Raw genomic sequence first — 19,861 nt, forward strand, 5'->3', positions numbered from 1 at the left:
GATCTTGCAATCTTGCAGCAAGGAATTGCAGTGCTGCACCCACCGTCAGGGAGACAGGAAGACTCCAATTTTTCAACGCAGGGGTACTTCTGCCAAACTGTTCTATGAATGCAATTCCTGTCCTGGAGAGTCAGCTCTTCAGTTCAGTCACAAGCACTACCACCAAGGGTGTAGTGTCCTGATGCCAATTTTTTCACTGTCCATTCTTGTGCCAGTTTAATGGGAGGGGGCAATTCCAGGACACAGTGGCTGGTCAGGAGACACAGACAACTCCCACCTTGTCTAATTAAAGGTATGGTAACTAAGCAATATGATTTAAACATCACCCAGAGAACTACATACTAGAGATTACTTCCAATTTCAAAGCTAATATTTACAGCTGATACACAACTAGGGACAGCTGTGGTTCAGAGACCACTGCTTGAGAGAACAAAAGCAAAATTGCTTATTGTCCAAACTCAGCTAAAATATAATCACATCCAGGACTTGGATATGATAAAAATAGAAGCCTCAAATTAAACCTGTTAAAGATGGGATGAGAGCCTGATAGAAATCACACAGTTCAAAGGCATAAAAACACATCATCATGTTATCAACTGCAGCTCACGAACAGTGTTATTCACAGGGTCAACTGGACACCATGTTTATTTAGAAGATCACAGGAAAGGTGTGAGGAGAATACAATCTTATGTGTACCTTCTGAGAAAGAGGTTGTTACAGGTTGTGTGTGAACTGGTTAAAGGTTTTGCAGGCACAATAGGTTGTGCATCTTCAGTGGCTGAGCTGGAAGTAACAAGCTACAAAGAAATTAAAGTCTATTTTATGAACTGTACTGGACATTAAATAGAGGGAAGAATTTGTAAATATTAGAAATTTTATACATCAATATGTTGCAATGGGAACATTGTGGTTATTATTATGAATTACTATAATTACAATAAAATCAGTAAGTACACATAATATTATATCAAGCAATAACATAAGAACATACTTTCATCTGGAGAGTTTCTCTCCCTCTCTCTCTCTCTCTGATGAGATGGATATTGCAAGATGTTCCCTGCTGTAAGATTGCAGCCCGTAAATATAATAAATTAAACATCATTATAATTCCATGATTAGACAATAATCTCTGGGAGTTAAAAAGCTTGCTGCTTATATTATGGCGTTAAACTTCACATGATCACAATGTCTGTGATAAAATATTTCTAATTTATTATAAAGCCTATGTTATTTCAAAACACATATACCGGTCTAAACTGGATTGAGTGAAAATCGATGGGAAGGCAAGTTTGTACAATCTTATATATGAGGATTAGTTAAATTAATGCATGAAAATATCAATTCAAACAAAGCCCACAAATAAATTGCTCCAGCTTATTATATGGGGTCAAAATAAATACTGGTTTGGGGCAAATCTGGAGAATACATTAAAGTCAAAAGCCCTTGAAAATTCACTTTCCACATTTAATTACATGCATCCAGTTTACGTCTTTGTCAGTACATGTCGAAGATTTGGTCTAAAACATTTTTTTCCACTTGCACATTTAATCCATACAAAGTTAGTGGTTACAAATTGCAAACACATATGTAAAAAATGATTCTTTCCTTTAAAAAATCATGTTTAGCTTGACAAAACAAGTATATCCTTTTTGAAGCAGGCTTTTTTTTTTTACATTCTTGGCACAATATTAACAAACACAAAAGACACGTATAGAGAAAAAAAATGGTTTTCTGAATTTGACATTCTGATCTGCAAAAATGTTTTTTTTCTTTTTTTTCCCCTTTGCTGTTAAATCCCTTTTTCCTAGGAACAAACCCCACAATTTGGCAAATGCTTGAAAGAGCAAGGTCAATTGCCGTATTTTAACAATATGTGACCAAATAGGGGAAAATTCTACGAAAGAACCACACTAACAATATTTGATATCCTTTGTCCTGTTATTGCTGTGGTAACGGGCCCAACACCAGAAGCCTGGCAGTGATATAAAGGAGTCAATTCTTCTATTAATTAGAACTCTTCTTTGATTTTAAAAAGGGATTTTAAATCCTAATTTCTTGCAATTCCCTCTGTTAATACATCCTGAATAAGCTGGGTCAAATCCCATACTATTTAATCTATCATTATTGTTATTGTTATCATCATCATCATCATCATCATCATCATCATCATCATCATCATCACCAGTTTTGGAGGAGAGTTGAAAATTATGGACCATCAGGCTGCATCATCACATTACATATGCTCTCCTAAACTGCAGTAATTTCTCACATATTTTCAGAAATAATAGTTTAAGCTTTTCAATACCAAAGAAATTTGGAGCTGTTTATCTTTAACTGGTAATTATTCATATTTTGAATGTTACAAAGATAAACAACAAGAAAAAAAATCCTGCAATTCTGGAGAAATTCTGTCCTTAAAGGTTTACACATTATTTACACTTCTTTCCCCTAAAAAAATGTTACCTTACGTAGTTTATGGGCATCTTTTCCTTGTCTCCCTTGTTGACAAAAACTAAGCTACGCCATGGATGGACCGTTCAGAAATCCACCTTTCCAGTTCTTAAAGTGCACCACGGAACGTGATGAAGCACAATGAAAAATGCAACTTCCCAGACTTACAACACCTGGCTGACCATTTACTGGCTGTTGTTGTTTTTAGCCAGGATAGAAGTCAACTCTCACCAGAGTCAAAAACAATGCTACTCGCATCAAGTATTGCTGCTGTGGCCATTCACACCAGAATCTCACACACTGCTCAGGAATATGCTATTCCAGCACCCCTGACCTGGCCCAAGGGTAGCCCTACAGCTGGGCTAAACTATCCCTCTGCTTGAATTCCAATTAATTTGTTTTCCATTCATGGCCAATTCAATTAATGCTAATGGCCCATTTAATTAAAGTTGATTCACAGCGTTTCAAAACTCACAGTACAAAATCCATGAATCAGAAGAAGCTAGCCTAACATGAGGAAAAACAGCTTGGTTTCCCAAGATAACCAGCTTTACTCATAATACGGGATTTACTCCTGTCCTAGTACTTACTGTTTCTGGTAGTCCTTCAGAGTATCTAAAAGGTTTATTGCTCAACTTTGCTCTATAGTGCCCGTGATTAGTTTCGGGGAGAAAATAAATAGACGTTTGAGGCTGTCCGCTTGCTTATTACAGGCTCAAAATTAAAGATAAATCCTTCCAAGGATTCCTAAGTAAGCTTGCCTTTAAAAGCAACAAGAAGTAGGACATTCTTTTTGAACTTGGATGACCTTTAGCTTCAAAATACTTAAAACTTCTCGTGGAAAACAATTTTGACCCCATCCAAACCCATACATGATTTCAGACCATAGGGACTGTTATAAAAAGAATCTCTAAAGCACAGCAATTAAAATTAATTTTATAGTATACGCGGAGCAAGTATGAGCTCTGGCAAAGGCTGCAGTCTGAAAGTTTCATCTTCTCTCTACCAATATTTGGTTGTCAAATAATCTTGCTGTTTTGGCAGATCTACATAAACTGAATCTGTAACAGAAGAAACAAAGTCAAATTAAAGCTATTAGCAAAAATACTCAAGTTATTTGGGAGTTTCAGAGAACTGAGTTAAATGAGAGATGCAAACATTAACATGTTTTGCCCTTGCAGTAGTTCTTAGCACCATCAGATGATGACAGACCCACTACTGAAAAAGACAATAGCAATTTTAAAAAAAATTTAAATATCACTTTCATAAGTTCTAACTCTATTAGAATTGAAGAAGCTTCTTGGATGAGAAGCAAATGTTTTCAAGGAAAAACAAGCTAAGAAAGTCCAGTTGCCTTTTGAAAAGCACCTTTGGGACAATCATGACCTGGATGATTGGGAATTTGACATTCACCTGCCAAATCCTGAAAAACAAGCCTGTAGGCCAACTTCAAGATCTATCACAACCCAACACTGCTTTCTGTTTTTCACATCTTCTATTCATATTACTGATTATGTGTTTCCTTTTCCATTTTTTGCCTTAAAAGTATTGGAAGTGTTTTGTTCATTTCTACCATCTCCACTTGTTTTCTTACAGTTCCTCACCCAATTCTCCACAATCTGTAAACCAGATAGAATCTGACTTCTTGCTATCATTTGTTTGCTGTCTCCATTGTGAAAGGCAGGATTTTAACTTGTTATTGTTTTTCTCTCTCTCGCTCCGCCTGGAGTCTCCTGGGATCTTAGGATTCTATTGTTTCTTTTTCCTCTTCTATGTACTGCTTTTATAAATCCACTCATAATCTCACCGTGAAGTGCTAACCAACTCTTATTTAAAATCTTTCCCAAAAACTTGAACGAGCTAAAGACCCATCAACCGAACACTTAAGGGGTTGTGGCAAAATGCCAGTAGCAAAACATTTTAACATTCACATTCTCATTTAGGAAAAAAAAAATCACCACAAACCTGTGTTCCAGAGATAGGTGCAAAAGGATTGTTTGGCCTTAGACCGGTCTGGGTATAAATCATAGGCTGAGGTGTCATAATAGGGGCAGTTCCAATCTGAGTAGGTACCTGAAGGTAGAACGAAGAATGAATAAAGTCATTCACTGCTCTCCCAGCTTGAAAAGTCACAATGTAATTCATTTTCCTGCAGTCACAAATGCGAGCCAAACAACAGTGTACAGCAGGGATCTCCAGGTCTTCCCCAGCCAGGGGTCATGCGGTCTGGGGGATTCTGGGGGTTGAAGTCCACAAATCTTAAAGTTGCCAAATTTGGAGATCCCTGCTATACAGCATAATCTTCCATTCAGGAGACACCATGAGGATTTTCCAAAGAAGGACCATCTCTGGACAACTCCTGGAACAGATGCTATATCTGCATTCACTAAAGGTGACAACCTTAGCAGGCCACCACTGCGTAAGAAAAAACTAGCAGCTCTTCTTACTAGTTGTTCAGGGAGAGTGATGCCAAACTCTAGCAACTGTCATGTTCATTTTCTTTTCTAGTCTAACGAAGTAGAACCAAGTTGTATTTTAGTTAAGTTTATTTGAAAAATTAGATTGGGGGTATACTCGTATTCCCAACATAGTCATGATGACCACCTATCAATCCTGGCTGAATCTTAGACTGTACCCAGAATTATTTAGCTGTGTTGGTTGTATCTCATAATGCCCTTAAACTGCATTCAGAAGCTTCAACTAGCACAGGATGGAGCAGGTAGAAAATGATGTTGGTTACTCAACAAATAAATCGCCATTAAGTCGAGAGCTGCAGTGGTTGCCAGCATGCTTCTGGATGCAATTCAAGATGCTGGTTGTCATCTTAAAGCCCTTCCTAGCTTGGGTTACTTGAGGGATCATCTTTTCCCAGTTGTTTCCACCCAACGGTCTGGCAGAGTGGGGATGCTCTGGGTTGGTTAAGGAATGCTGGTTGGCAGGGCCCAGGAGGTGTGCCTTTTCTGTCTTAGCACCTGGAACATTTCCCCTCCAGGTATTAGGATGGCCCCAACCTGACTGACAAGGCCCCCAAATGTGTGAAGGATCTGGTCTCCTGGATGAGCTAGCATCTTTATATTCGTGATGCAATTTGTTTTTAACTGGTTTTAAGATGGTTTGTTGCCCAGAATCACTTGCGGAGATGGCTTTCCACACAAATAAATAAATAGTTCTATATATCTGGGATTCAGTCAAGATTGGGTAATCAACATGGCTCAACAATATTCAATATTTATACATTCAAACTTCTCTGCCACCTTTACTCATTATGGGATAATCAGAAAATATTTAATATTCGTTTCTCATTTAGGAATTATGCAAGACCAAAAGCATGTCTTCTAAATGTTTCAAATGTACCCAGCTCTAATGTTATTTTATTAAAAAATCCCAGCACAGAGAGTATGTTAGTTTTCTATTATGCAGGTTTATTGTCCAAATATGGCATGTGCTTAATATAAAGATTATGAATCTTGCATAAACTTCCTGAGTAAGCAGATGCTACCCAATGTAGAACATGTTAAGCTATCAGGTGCAAAAGACTAGGACCACACATGAAATTACAATTAAACTGATTTATTGCTCATACCTATGCACAGGAATCTACTCAGCTAATGTTTAGCATTATTTTGACACTAGATAAAAGTTAAATGAATTCAAAGAGGGTTGGATTTAATCCATTTAAGGCTACAAAGATATTTTAGGCTGATTCCTCTTTTAAGTGCACTCCTCGTTCTGCCACTCCTTCTCTACATAATCTTAGAGAATGCGATATTAAAACTGGGGGGAGGAGAGGGTATCTCTACCATATAAACATAAACTTATCAACCCTAAGTAACTTACCATTCCATACACAGGCACTTGAGGTGTATTTACTGGGTAGGTTACTGGAGCAGGTACCTATGACGGAAGAACAAAACAGTCTGCATGTAACATCTGACCACAGTGTTACCTTTTCTGAAAACACCAAACAAGTTAGTTAAAAGATATTATATTTTAATAAGGCTGACTGAAGAACATAACTGGATCATAGCACAGAAATGGGGAAGGAAAGAGATAAGTCCAAGGTTCATCCATTTAATACCAAATTACAGTTGACGGTACTGTAAATCTCAAAAAAATGTCAAAAGTAGTTTATGATACAAGAAGAGTGGTAGTTTTACGAAAAACAATTAGCTCTCTGCATTCTGGCCAACATTAAGCATACTGCAAATACGTAGACTTTTCTTCTGAAAGTACCTTAGCTGCTATACGCATTCAAGGATGGTAGCAAATGACATGACACAAGTCACAACCACATCCTTTGAAGGACACTATGTAGTATATTACACCATTATGAAAGCATAGTGCTTCTTGCTCTCTGATTGCTATTACTACATCTAATTTATTTACAAAATGGACAATCTTGTAAATAATAGCACATTTATTTCAAGTCCAAATCTTAATAGTCTTCACATGCTATTATGGTGTTTCTCAATCTTGGCGATTTTATAATGGGTAGACTTCATGCTGGCTGGGGAATTTTGGAAGCTGAAGTGCACCCTTCATAATATGGCGAAGGCTGAGAAACACTGTTCTGTCATTTCACATCAGCCCTTTAATTTCAAAGTCGCCATGACAATAGTTTGAGAAATGCAAACTTCACATTTTAAAAGTAAAAATTAAAATAAATAAATGCTAATTTAAATTGAAATTTAAAAATTAAAATTTTATAAAAATAAAAATGTCAGCACACGTTAAGCTATTGTTTACAAGAATGTCCATACCATCTGTGGAGCAGGAGGTACAGGAACGGTGTTCCACGTAGTTGAGGTGCTTGTTTTTGCTTGCCAGTTGTTACCCCCAGTAAGTTTCTTCTCTGTAGGCTGATTCCACTGCATATCAGATCTAAAGGGAATTGTACAACAAAGCAGTTTTATTCAGCAACCTATCAGGGCTTCTGCCATATTCTCATCATTACAATTAGGGGCAAGTCACAAAAACCTCTGAACAACTGCTAACATTCCTCAGATTGATTGGTTCATTTGATTTTTAGTCCACCTTTACTGTTTTTATAAATAACTCAAGGTGGCAAACACACCTAATACCCCTTCTTCCAATCAAAGCCCTGTGAGGTGGGTTGAGTTGAGAGAACAGGATTGGCCCAAAGTCATCCAGCAAGCTTTCATGCCTAAGGTGGGACTAGAACTCAATCAAAACCTTATTACAGACACAGACTATAGCATAAGAAGAGTTGAATACAATGTTTTTTTATAATAATGTTTTAGCATTTTAAAATGTTTTTAGCTCTATGTATTTTATATTTACTGTATTTTTTTAGCTTTTAAAATTGTCTGTATTCCATCCTTCTTATGTTGGTCTAGGACCATAAAAAAGATTTAATGAATTGATTGGGCTAGAATTCATTCTCCTAGTTTCAAAACCAGCACACTTTAACCACTGCATCAAACCTTAGATTTTCTAAAAAATCTAAGATATTAAAAATGTCACTTTGTTTTAATACACATTTTGCTTGGAAAGGAACTGGATGAGACATTAAGTGAGTTTTGCCCCATTTTACAACCTTTCTTGCCACCGTTGTTAAATGAATCGTTGCAGTTGATAAATTAGCAGCATGGTTCTTAAGCGAATCTGGCTTCCCATTGACTCTGCTTGTCAGAAGGTTGCAAAAGGGGGTCACATGACCTTGGGACACAGCAACGGTCGTAAATACGAACTACTTTCCAAGCACCTGAATTTTGATCACATAATCATGGGGATGCTACAAAGGTCGTAACTGTGAAAAACAGTCGTAAAGTCACATTTTTCAGTGCCGTTGCAACTTTGAACAGTCACTAAACAAACTGTTGTAAGTTGAGGACTACCTGTATTACATCTGAGGCCTTTACTGTGTTAATGCTTGAACGTATTTTTTCCCCCTCAAGGTTAAAATACCCCCCCAAATTCCGAAACTTTTTATTTTCACTGTTCAAACAATGCTATTCAACTGGGTAATCTTCTGATTATGAGATCTGTTTGAGCAATTAGAACAGAAACTTGATAGCAAGCAAATGACTGTGTGCTTTTCACAGGCTGTAAATGTTTGAGTATATTCACAGGCATTACTTTGGGTAAACAAACTATATTGTTTACTAACATGAAACATTACAATGTCTCTTGTTTCAACAAAATGTAGCAAGCTTCTTCAACTGCTGACTTCTTATAATTGTTCTGCTGCAGTGGATCAGGCTGTGGAAAGCCGACTTAAAAGTATCAATTATAAGGGCTGTTTATCAATATATAAAGCAATTATTTCAAGATAAAAATGTGTAGGTTTTCTCACTTTTTGGGTGGTGTCCCTCCAAATCCAAGATCTGTAAGAAAACCCATGAAAATAATTTAATTTTAAAAAATGGGGATTCCTTTATATAAAAATATGGAATTACGTTGAAAAAAAAGTTTTGTACTTACTTCCTACTAGATTAGCAAGTGAGGAGTCCAGGTCATTGGCCAAAATCTTTCCACTTTGTGGCCCAATTACATTTCCTCTCTGATTTTGTGCAGATACTGTTGGTTGTAATACATCATCTGAAAATTAAGGGTAACTCATTAAGAACTAAGGTCATGCACAGGCAATACATAGAACATAGAAGAAGCTGGTTTATGGCTTTCAAAGACAGGATAGGATACCATGATTTAAAAGGGCTAATGTGACTTCTTGACTTTTTCTCTGATATGAAGTGGCCATGTAAAAGCAGACAAGGTTCATTCACAACACAGCTTAACAAGCTACGATAGGAATATACCAGCACAGCTTTTAAATTCCAAAACAAGTTCTGTAAAGCTATTAAGTCGTGTTTTACATCTTTACAAAAGGGAATCACTGTCAAGGTACAAGATGGGAGATATTATTAGTCAATGGGCAAATTGTTTAGATATTATAAACCTCTCCTCTTAAGAGCAGGTGATCTTCCAGCAAGGCTTTTTAATAAATTACATTATTTAGAGAAGCGTAAAGCTAAAAGCTAAGCTAAGCTTTAAAAAAGACATGAGGAGAGAGAAAAAGAACTTTACCTGTTGTAGTTCCAAAATCATTTACAGTTGATTTTCCACCAAAGACAGCATCGAAGTCCACATTGATTGTTGAAGAGGTTGTTTTCTGTGATGCAGAATGAAGAGGGTAGCCTAGCAAAATATTGGTCAGATTGACAGAATTAAACAGACTTGCAGCCTAAAAGAACAACAAAAACTATTACAAGGACCCCAAAACCAGAGGAGAAAATGAAGGACCACTACACTCATCTTGGCAGATAGCAAAAGATGAAACTAAGCAAGGGCAGGCAACATTTAAGTGCAGAATGTAGAAGTAAATGAAAGGCATCCCAATGTATTCTACTGATTATAAAAACATATCAAACACGAAACATGCACTTTTCATAGAATTATGCCACTTGCCGCCCAAATGAAAATCACCATAATCATTCGTTGAATGAAATAGAATGGCAACGTATTTTTGAGTGGAAACTTAGGCAGAGACTGAATTTCAACTGAAATACATATATCAGAACCAGTTACAATTTCTACTGGTGGGAAAAGAAATTAGATAATGTTTTTGTTTTTTTTTACCACTAAATAGTTCCACTGTTTGTTTGGAGCCAAAGGTGGAGCTCACAAAAGGAGTTGTACTTTTTACAGCTTCTTCAACTGGCTTCATATCAAAGACATCCAGATGGGGTGGAGACCCAACACAACCGTTTGTCGATGAGAAATGTCCTTTCAGGTGACAGCGTTAGATAACAAGAAAGGGAAAGAAGAAAAACCAGAAGACAAGTGGTATTCAGGAGAGAAAGCATAGTCACAGTCTGCAGAATTCACAGATGAGGGATATTTCCCCCCCAAATGGATGCCCTCCAGATGTGTACCAACATGCTAATTGGTTTTCTTGGAGCTGCAAACCAATACATCTGGAAGTTTCCAAGTCAGGGAAGGATAATACAGAAAAGCAAAGTTATAATTTGTTTGTTTTTAAAAAGAGAAATCTGAGTCTCAACCAACTTAAATTTGTTTGCAACTCATACCAGTTTTCTTGCTGTTGTTCTCCAGAGATTAACTCTGACAGCAGAATTCTGAGATCATTTATCCCTTTAGGCCAGGGGTCTTCAAACGTGGCCCTTTTATGACTTGTGGATTTCAACTCCCAGAATTCCTGAGCCAGAATTCTGGGAGTTGAAGTCCACAAGTCATAAAAGGGCCACGTTTGAAGACCCCTGCTTTAGGCTTTTAGTATAGTTAACTGATTTTGGGAGCCACCAACTTCATCCTAAAATATTTATTTTTATTTACTCATTAAATTTTTATGCCGTCCATCTCCCCTACAAGGTGACTCTGGACAGCCACTTTCCTCAAAGGCTTAGACCATTTTATTATGGTGCCAAGATTGAAAATGATTGTTGTAATTCTCTTGCTTGGCTTTTAAGTGATGGAAGATCGGGAAGAGCCTGTCGCTCACAGAATTCTTATCCACATATAAAAGCAAATGCACAAGCTGGAAAATTGTGCAGTAGAGAAACTCTGAGATCTTTATCAGGACTATTACTTGTACGTATCTGGAGAATCGGGGTGAAGCATCCGAGTCAAATGTTCTGCTGCTGCCTCAGCAGATTTAATTATGTGCAGAATTGAAGAAAGAGGAAACCCTGCGTGGCACTCAATTGTAAGCACATCTTAACCGCCAAACTCTTGAAAATCTGGGACACCGAGGGTTCTGTTCACATGTCGTGCTAAGCTGCAAAACATGATTTAAGTATCACAATGGCTAGGCTCATATACTGCATTAAGTCGAGCAACCACATAGGGCTTTGTCTGATGTGTAAAAGTGGTCCGAATTTGCTACAGAATGTGTGATGCCGGGAGAGGGGGCTTGAAAATTTTATCTGCACTTTGCACTTGAAGCAATTCAGACTGGCAATCAGAAATTCAACTTTGCTGGCAGAACACCACTTGAATTTGTTTCTGCATAGGCAACTGAGAAACGGCAATGTATGTAGGAATAGGTACATGAACCCTTTTTAGCGTAATCAGAATGCTAGTAACCTAAAGCATTCAAATCATAATGTACTGAATTATTCAATGTACATCCCACCTTTCTTCCGGGAGCTCAAGACAGCATACATAACAGTCTCCCCTAATTTTGTCCAACAACAATCCAGGTTAGATTGAGAGGAAGTGACTGGTCCACAACCACCGTTCGCTTTGTGCTCGAACAGGGACCTAAACCAGACTCTCCCACTTCAAATCTATAATTTTAAAGTATTATTCCACACTACTCTATTTAATTAAGATAAGCTGAAATGACAATAGAAGTCCTTCTTATGCTAAAAACCCTTCTCCCAATTAGATCCAGTTACACTTCAAATTCTGAAGAACGCACTTCTTAAGTCTCCTCATTTCACTCAAGTTTATGTTCAAATCAAACCACCCAGAAGGAAATAACAGTATCACAAAATAGCCAGTGTGTGTAAACAGGCCAAGCAAGAAAGACAGCAAAGTTAATGTGATATATTCTATGCAGAAGCAGCTCTCTTCCAGACTGTTAGCTACTAGTTCTCCGCTGCAGCTGCTAGTGGAAGGAAGAGATACCTGAGTTGCATGGCAACAGAGGCTTAGTTGTGTGCTCAGGTGGTTCAAGGTAAATTGACAGAGGAAAAAATTCCAAGTAACATCACTGTTCTCTTCAGGTACAAAAGCTACTTACCTCCCCAGGCACTGCTTGCTGACGTTGCTATGGCTGGAGTACTTTGTACCGTAGGAACAAATGCAGGTTGAAGATCGAAGAGATCGGTAGAAAGGTTGGGCATGCTGAAAGTTTCAAGAATACCAGTTATGCAAAAAATCATACTTATTGTCTGTATATCTGAGGGAGCTGAAGCTGAAACTTAAATCTTCCAGAACAGTGGAAAACTGAATGAGGTATCTAACAAGCATCTCCACAAGATTTGTTTACGAAATAGTTCAAGAGACTTTATTTACTGCAATACAATATTTAAATCTTAGCAAGAATCAATTCCATTTCAACCCCACTGTTGATTCATTTTGAGTATCAAAATATCCGAGTCTCTCTCTCTCTCTCTCTCTCTCTCTCTCTCTCTCTCTCTCTCTCTCTCTCTCTCTCTCTCTCTCTCTCTCTCTCTCTCTCTCTCTCTTTAAGCAAAGCTGGCAACAAAATAACTCCCTTTTATTCACAGTGTCCTGAAAAAATGAAGAAAGTTTGTTTGAGCTGCCCATCAGCATCTTCTGAAAATTCTCAAGATCCATTAGGCACCTGGGACAGATAGATTTAATGCAGTGTTTCTCAACCTTGACATTTTTAAGGCATCTGGACTTCAACTCCCAGAATTCCACAGCCAGCATTGCTGGCTGTGGAATTCTAGGAGTTGAAGTCCACATGCCTTAAAATTGTCAAGGTTGAGAAACACTGATTTAATAGGTCTTTTCTCACTGTATAGAGGGGTTCACCCATAAATGTTCACAGAAATCTGTCCATGGCAAGGAGTGAAGGTCAGTCTTCCCCACCCCACAAACATTTTCAGGTCATGTTGTATCTTGTCCAAGACACACAAAAGACGAATCAGGTATTATCATGGTGTCATTAACTCCCGCATAGCTTCAGACCACCTCGGAGAAGGAAGGCAGATTGGAATCTCCAGCACAAGCACTATGGAAGCCCCAATTCCACCCTTGAAAGGGGATGAAAGGGTGTGTTGCTGAGCATCAGAGGGAGCAGGACACAAGCAAGGAATCCAACGGATCCTTCAAGCCCAGCCACATAAACAGGGTCTCACATCTCTTTATCCTTCTAGATGCCCGCAGAATCTCATGGATGACAACAGATGTTCCCACCCTACGATTGCAGCCAATGCCAAACCCAAACCCCACAAGAACACCCCCCCTTCTCCCCCACACAGATTTGAGTGATGCAAACCAAGTCTCCCCCTCACTCACAACTAATCACAAATGAAGTCAATTTCACACATTAAGAGAGATCTGACATTTCACAATCACAGTGAAAACCCCGGGGTTCCAGAGATTTGACATTTTTGATGCCCTGGGGAGGAGGACTGAGAACTGGAAGGAGGGACCCCGGCTCTGAGCCTCTCATCATATCCTCCATGGCCTGTCCTGACTGCAACCACATGTTTCCCCGACTGACTCCTCCCCATCTCAGCTCCCAGAAACCCCCCCAACACCAGGCTGGGTTAATTTTCCAATGCAAAACAAATAAACAAGCAGATTATGAATATTCACCCTCCTGTTAGTAGCTTTTCCATGACTAAAAATATAAGCCCCTGCCTACCTATTGGTAGTTGGGGCGGGGGCTGCAAAGAGGTCAACGGCAGGATTGGTGTTCACGCTCTTTCCAGATAAAGTGCTTGGAGAAGCAGAAGTGGAAGTAGAATTGGAAACTACAGAAATCTCTCTCAATCGCTGTTCCTACCAAAAAAGGAAAAAAGAAAAAAAGAAAAAAAAAAGAAAAAAAGAAAAGAAGAAAATGACAGTAGATGCTGCATTAGCCTTCCTCGCACAAAAAAAGGTTAAATACACCAGAAGTGAAACTTCATTATCATGCGGAAATTAACCCACATCGCTGTCTTGTGACAGGACGATCCAGCAAAATAAGTCAACAGATTGCTCAACTTTTTCCACAGAAGGCAATGGAATTTTTGCATGGTTTATATGATTTTTACAAGCTGATGACCTAGCCAAACCTCTTTTCAATGGAAAAGAGTCAAGAATCTATGTGACTCTCCCCTCATTGATATCAATGGAACCCAAATATGTTGACTCATGAATCAAGGCTGCCTAAGACATATTGTATGATACACAGAGATTAAGATGACACCATGTGACTGCAGTAACTCCCCCAAATGTCCATTAACCGGGGGTGGGGGGTATCGTTCAGACAAAATGGTAAAAGCAAGGAAGTGATCCTTTTCTCAGCAAAGCTTGATCTAATGGCTGAAATTAAGGAAGCTTTTCTTAGGGATGTAGGAGAGATTGCTACTGCAAGTGCTCAGAGATAGGTGGCATGTAAAATTAATAAGTGGCAGCAGCAGCAGCAGCAACAAAAGCAGCTTCTACAGGTCAGAGCTACTTAGCCCTGGTGGCACAGAGATTAAAGTGCAGCATTGCAGGCTGACTCTGCTCCACAGCCTGGAGTTTGATCCAGATGGGGCTCAAGGTTGACTCAGCCTTCCATCCTTCTGAGGTCAGTAAAAGGAGGACCCAGATTGTTGGGGGCCATAGGCCGACATTTTAAACCACTCAGAGAATACTGTAAAGCAGGGGTAGTCAACCTTGGCTCTTTTATGACTCGTGGACTTCAACTCCCAGAATTCCTGAGCCAGCTATGCTGGCTCAGGAATTCTGGGAGTTGAAGTCCACGAGTCATAAAAGAGCCAAGGTTGACTACCCCTGCTGTAAAGTGCTATGGGGGGTGTTCACAAGCTAAATGCTACTGCTATTATGTCTACCAACGCAAGAGTTAATACCTTCAGAGCCTGCAGTCTCGCTTGCTCCTCCTCCAAGGCCTGCTGTTTCTCTCTTTCATCCATTTTACTGAAGGACATTCCTGTGTTGGCCAGGGTGGAAACGGCACTGGAGAGAGTACTTGCTCTGAATTTTAGAGAAAACACACAGACACAAAGACATTTATTTAGCAGCTCTGGGGTTGAACCAACTGCCCAGAGAAAAAACAGTCTATTTTCTTGGGGGCAGGGGACTACCAAGAAAGAGAACGGACCTGTTGTTATACAATTAAACATTCTCAAGTCAATGAGGAGAAAAAAAAGAGATGCAGAGGCATTCAGACTGCAATCCTTCACGTACTTAACCAATCAAATAAAGATGTTTAAGAGTATCTGCAAATATGGGCAGAGATCTCCAAGTGACTGGACAGGTGGGATGGCTACCTGAGTTACATGAATAAATAATCTGAAATGGAAATATTAAGATACAGGTGATCGTTGACTTACAACTATTCCTCTAGCAAGTGCTAGACCAGTGATGGCGAACTTTTTAGAGACCGAGTGCCCAGACTGCAACCCAAAACCCACTTATGTATCGTCGGGTGCCGGGTGGGCGTGGCCCATTGGGTGGGTGTGGCCAGTTGGGTGGGCGTGGCCCATTGGGTGGGCATGGCTGCGGTGGTAAAGGCAGACTGGGTGGGACTAAAAAGTTCAATCAATCAATTCCAACTTTGTGAGATCTTTTTTTCCCCCACGAGAAGTTGAAATTGATTGATTGAACCATTTTTATTTTTTTTTGCACACAGCCGGCGGAGGCCTAAAGCGAAAAGGTTTTATAAAACCCAGCTGAAGGCCTAGGACTGGGGTGACGACGCGCGTGCCCACAGAGAGGGCTCTATGTGCCCCCTGTGGCAGCCGTGCCATAGGTTCGCCACCACGGTGCTAGACATTGACCAATGCTCCCAGATGACACGTACAAGCCAACTTCAAGCCTCGGGCAATTACCTGCTGGCAGCTGAAACTTCCTTGGTCTTCTTTCCTTCCAAAGAAGCCAGATGCTGCTCCAGGGCTTCAAGCAGACTGCTGGGAGCCTAAAGTTAAAAATCTCATCAAATGCAAATCGGATTCTAAAATTCATTTTTCTTCCTCTACTTGCATTTTCTGCTCTGAACGCTAGAGAGACACATTTTATTCCAAAATATGATGGCAAGAACAGACGAATGGACGAGAACCTCCATTTCTAACACATACTCCCAATTTAGCCTTTTATCTCGCTTGCACCAGACAAGAGAAAAAATAATCCAAACGTGGTCTTCTGTATAACAGGAAGCAAATAACCGCTAAAAACACACAGACTGTATCAGACTATAGGTCAGGCTATAGGGCATCAAGCCAAAAATCATTTATTCTAAATCGCAGCAGCTTCCCAAGCTTTCGGGGGTTTTCCTGCACCATTTTTAGTCAGATCAGCAAGGTGTTTAAGATTCTTGTAGAATATTATATTGACAATTTCTGTTATCTTCTAGACCAGGGGTGTCAAACTCAATTTCACTGAGGGCCGCATCAGCATTGCGGATGCCCTTGGGAGGCCAAATGGGTGTGGACAGAATGGGTACATCCTACTGGGTGGGCGTGAATGGAGTGGGTGTGGCCTACTGGGTGGGCGTGGCCAGTTCTACATCGTTTGCTTCAAGGGTGCCTGTGAGGGCCTGGGCAGGAGTGGGACAGATCTGAGGGTCTCTGGCAGAAGGGGGTGGGACCGGGGCAAGTGCCAAGGCATGGTCCACCGGGGCAAGTGCCAAGATGGCCACCACAAAATTGTACATTGGCTCCCGGCCGGCCTGGGCCAGGGCCAAGGCAGCGGGGGCCGTTCCCTCACTGTTTCCAGGATGGCTTCGCAGGCCACATGAAACCACTTTGTGGGCCGCATCCGGCCCCCAGGCCTTGTGTTTGACATGTCTGTTCTAGACCAGCTCTTCTCAACTTTGGCAATATGAAAATGGGTGGACTTCAACTTCCGGAGTTCCCTAGCCAATGTGGAGTTGAAATCCACATATCTTAAAGTTGCCATGGTTGAGAAAGGCTGGCCCTGGCAAGTGGATGTCCCGGTTTTTGTGGAGAAAACTAGAGTTCCCAAATACAGCGCAAGTAGTCCTCAACTTACGACAGTTCATTTAGCTACAATTTTAATTATCGTTCAAAGTTACAACGGCACTGAGGAAAGTGATCTGACCGCTTTTCACACAACCGTTGCAGCATCCCTGTAGTCATATGATCAAAATTCAGATGCTTGGCAACTTTGGTTCATATTTATAACTATTACTGTGTCCCCAAGGTCACGGGATCACATTTTGTGATCTTCCAACAAGCAAAGTTAAGGGGAAATCCAGACTTAACAACTGGGTTACTAACTTAACAAATACAGTGATTCATTTAACAACGGTGGCAAGAAAGGTTGCAAATGGGGGGGGGGAACTCACTTAACAAATATTTCGCTTAAGAAGAGAAATTTTGGGCCCCGTTGTGGTCATAGGTTGAGGACTACCCTTATCGTTAATACAATCTTTTCTGTTGCTCAACTTTCCTTGCTGTATAGTTATGGAAAGCACGGATTTTAACTGGACCCCCTGGCCAGATTAAGTATTACGGTCACATCAGGGGATGCTAGTTTGGGTCGAATGCTCACACAACTTGATCCTATGGTCTGTTTTCTTTATTAGAGGCACTTGGAGGAGAAAGCAAAGGAGCTATTTTTCAGCAACTTAAGTGTCACTTCCTGCAGGTGTTTTTCCTGTCTAAAAATTGGCCTGGCCCAATATCCCAGTTACACATATCTATAGGGAAACAATTTTGTAAAGATTCAGAGGTAAGAGAAAGATCATTTACAAATTGTGAACTCAGAACAGGATGCTGTAAGAGAATGAATGTATTGATTTATATCGAGTGAACTGTAGCTTACAAATTCTTATTAAATGGGTGTTCTGATCGATCAAACGAAGTAAAATCTAGAGGTGGCATGACTTTCAAACACAGAGTATGGGATAAAGAATCTTTTCTATTTTTTTGGGTACAATTATGGTGGAACTTACAGCAGATTTTTAAAAAAAAGGATTATTTTCCTTCCACAGTTGTTTCTTCTAGGTATTGCGCAAGATTTAGATGTAAAAGAAATAAATTTGATGCTTTATTGTTTATCTGCTGCCCGATTGCTAATAGCCCAAAATTGGAAGAGCCCAATTCTGCCTACGATGGGAGACTGGAGATTGAAAGTTTCGTATCTTGCTGAAATGGCAAAGATTTCGGCTTACTTGAAGAATCATTCGAATGAACAATTTTTATCAATATGGAGAAGATGGATTGTTNAAAAAAAAAAAAAAGAATCTTTTCTATTTTGACCTTATTTCTATATATTTCAAAGCAATCTAAAGGCAACTTATCCAATGAAGTGTGCCCAAGGCTAATATTTTTTATTTTCCTTACCACATTTTGCTTAATCCCCCATAATTCAAACAGGGCTCTATTAAGGCGTTAACCACACCTGTTTCCCTTTTCCATCATGTTAAATTCCACACATCACAAATTGATGGTACCCTGGGGAGTACTGTAATTTTTAAAAAGTCTCAGCTTTCACTGAATATTGTGCTAGCAAACATCTAGCCATCTAGAGACATAACTTCCTTCTCCTAGTGTTTAACACAGATAAGAAGCCCCAAATTGCTGACATGGCAATCTGCAGATAATGCAAGCCAAATGATTCTTGGATAAACTGAACAGCAAAGTAATAAAAAAAGAGCTAAATAGCAACTGTGCAAACAGGAAGGAAAAGGGGTAAGATGGGAGTTGGTGGCACAGGCAAAGAGGCAGAAAAAACTAAAGCACTGTGTCAGCATAGTGACAGATGGACTCAAATGATAGGAATCTACAGAGGCATTCGATGGAACTAAGTAACTACTACTGCATCTGAATGATCAAAGTTACAAGCTGGCTAGCAAGAATTTCTCATACTGTCTATAGCAGAGGTCTCCAAACTTGGCAACTTTTTAAGACTTGTGGACTTCAACTCCCAGAATTCTCTAGCCAGCATGGGAGTTGAAGTCTACAAGTCTTAAAATTGCCACGTTTGGAGATTCCCGGTCTATAGAATCACTCTGTTGTGCTAATTCTGTACAACTTTTCACACAAACATCTAATGCTACCTTAGACACAATTAGACTGTCAGCTCATCTGTCTAGCCCTGTATTAGCACCATGAAAGAAAATGCCCTCCAAAATGTAAAGTTTAAGGTCCTGCCTTGTCCACCTAACACTATCTTGAAAACAGGAGATTTGGGGCACTGAATCTTACATTTTTTTCCAAGTAAAGATAAAGTTATTGTTATACTTTTAATCACTTAGATTTATAAGACTACCCAACTCAACACTGACCCTGTACATTGTACAGATTAAAAACAGATACAACACCTAAAGCCAAAAATAAATATAAGTATAATGGAGAGAACAGACATGCCCAAATGAAACAAACACTATATACCAGATAGGTACACCCTACCTATGCCAAAGTTGGGGAGGAAAAAAAGGTTTTCAGAGATTGTTTAATGCAGGGTTTCCCAACCTTGGCAACTTGAAGATGTGTGGACCAACTCCCAGAATACCCCAGCCAACCATGCTGGGAGTTGAAGACCACACATCTTCCAGTTGCCAAAGCTGTTAAACCCTTGTTTAAAGACTTACAGGTTCAAAACAGTGCCACTGCCTGGTGGATGTTATTCCAGGGGTTGACACTGTAGCAGAGTAGTTGGGGCTTCATACATCAGATAAGGTTACTTAACAGATGAGACACGAAACACACTCACTTTCTCAGATACTATGGAGTAGACCAGGGGTGTCAAACTGCCGGCCCACGGGCCAGTTGCA

At 39.7% G+C, this 19,861-nt stretch overlaps 1 protein-coding gene across 1 annotated transcript in view; it reads right to left on the reverse strand.

Annotated features, from left to right (window-relative positions):
- The window catches only part of LOC107303182 (phosphatidylinositol-binding clathrin assembly protein), a 40,773-nt gene continuing 20,912 nt past the window's right edge, over nucleotides 1-19,861 (reverse strand). The window contains exons 9-20 of the mRNA XM_015832385.1: nucleotides 15,954-16,039; nucleotides 14,973-15,096; nucleotides 13,778-13,914; nucleotides 12,179-12,282; nucleotides 10,051-10,197; nucleotides 9,499-9,609; nucleotides 8,896-9,012; nucleotides 8,768-8,798; nucleotides 7,212-7,332; nucleotides 6,289-6,345; nucleotides 4,417-4,524; nucleotides 1-3,512 (exon numbers count right to left, since the gene is read on the reverse strand). Of these exons, the coding sequence (XP_015687871.1) occupies nucleotides 3,498-3,512; nucleotides 4,417-4,524; nucleotides 6,289-6,345; nucleotides 7,212-7,332; nucleotides 8,768-8,798; nucleotides 8,896-9,012; nucleotides 9,499-9,609; nucleotides 10,051-10,197; nucleotides 12,179-12,282; nucleotides 13,778-13,914; nucleotides 14,973-15,096; nucleotides 15,954-16,039 (1,158 nt within the window). The 3' untranslated portion in view covers nucleotides 1-3,497. The remainder of the gene's footprint in view (nucleotides 3,513-4,416; nucleotides 4,525-6,288; nucleotides 6,346-7,211; nucleotides 7,333-8,767; nucleotides 8,799-8,895; nucleotides 9,013-9,498; nucleotides 9,610-10,050; nucleotides 10,198-12,178; nucleotides 12,283-13,777; nucleotides 13,915-14,972; nucleotides 15,097-15,953; nucleotides 16,040-19,861) is intronic.

This window comes from Protobothrops mucrosquamatus, unplaced genomic scaffold (genome assembly GCF_001527695.2).
Source record: "Protobothrops mucrosquamatus isolate PMUCROS unplaced genomic scaffold, P.Mucros_1.0 scaffold_25, whole genome shotgun sequence".
Taxonomy (NCBI): Eukaryota; Metazoa; Chordata; class Lepidosauria; order Squamata; family Viperidae; genus Protobothrops; species Protobothrops mucrosquamatus.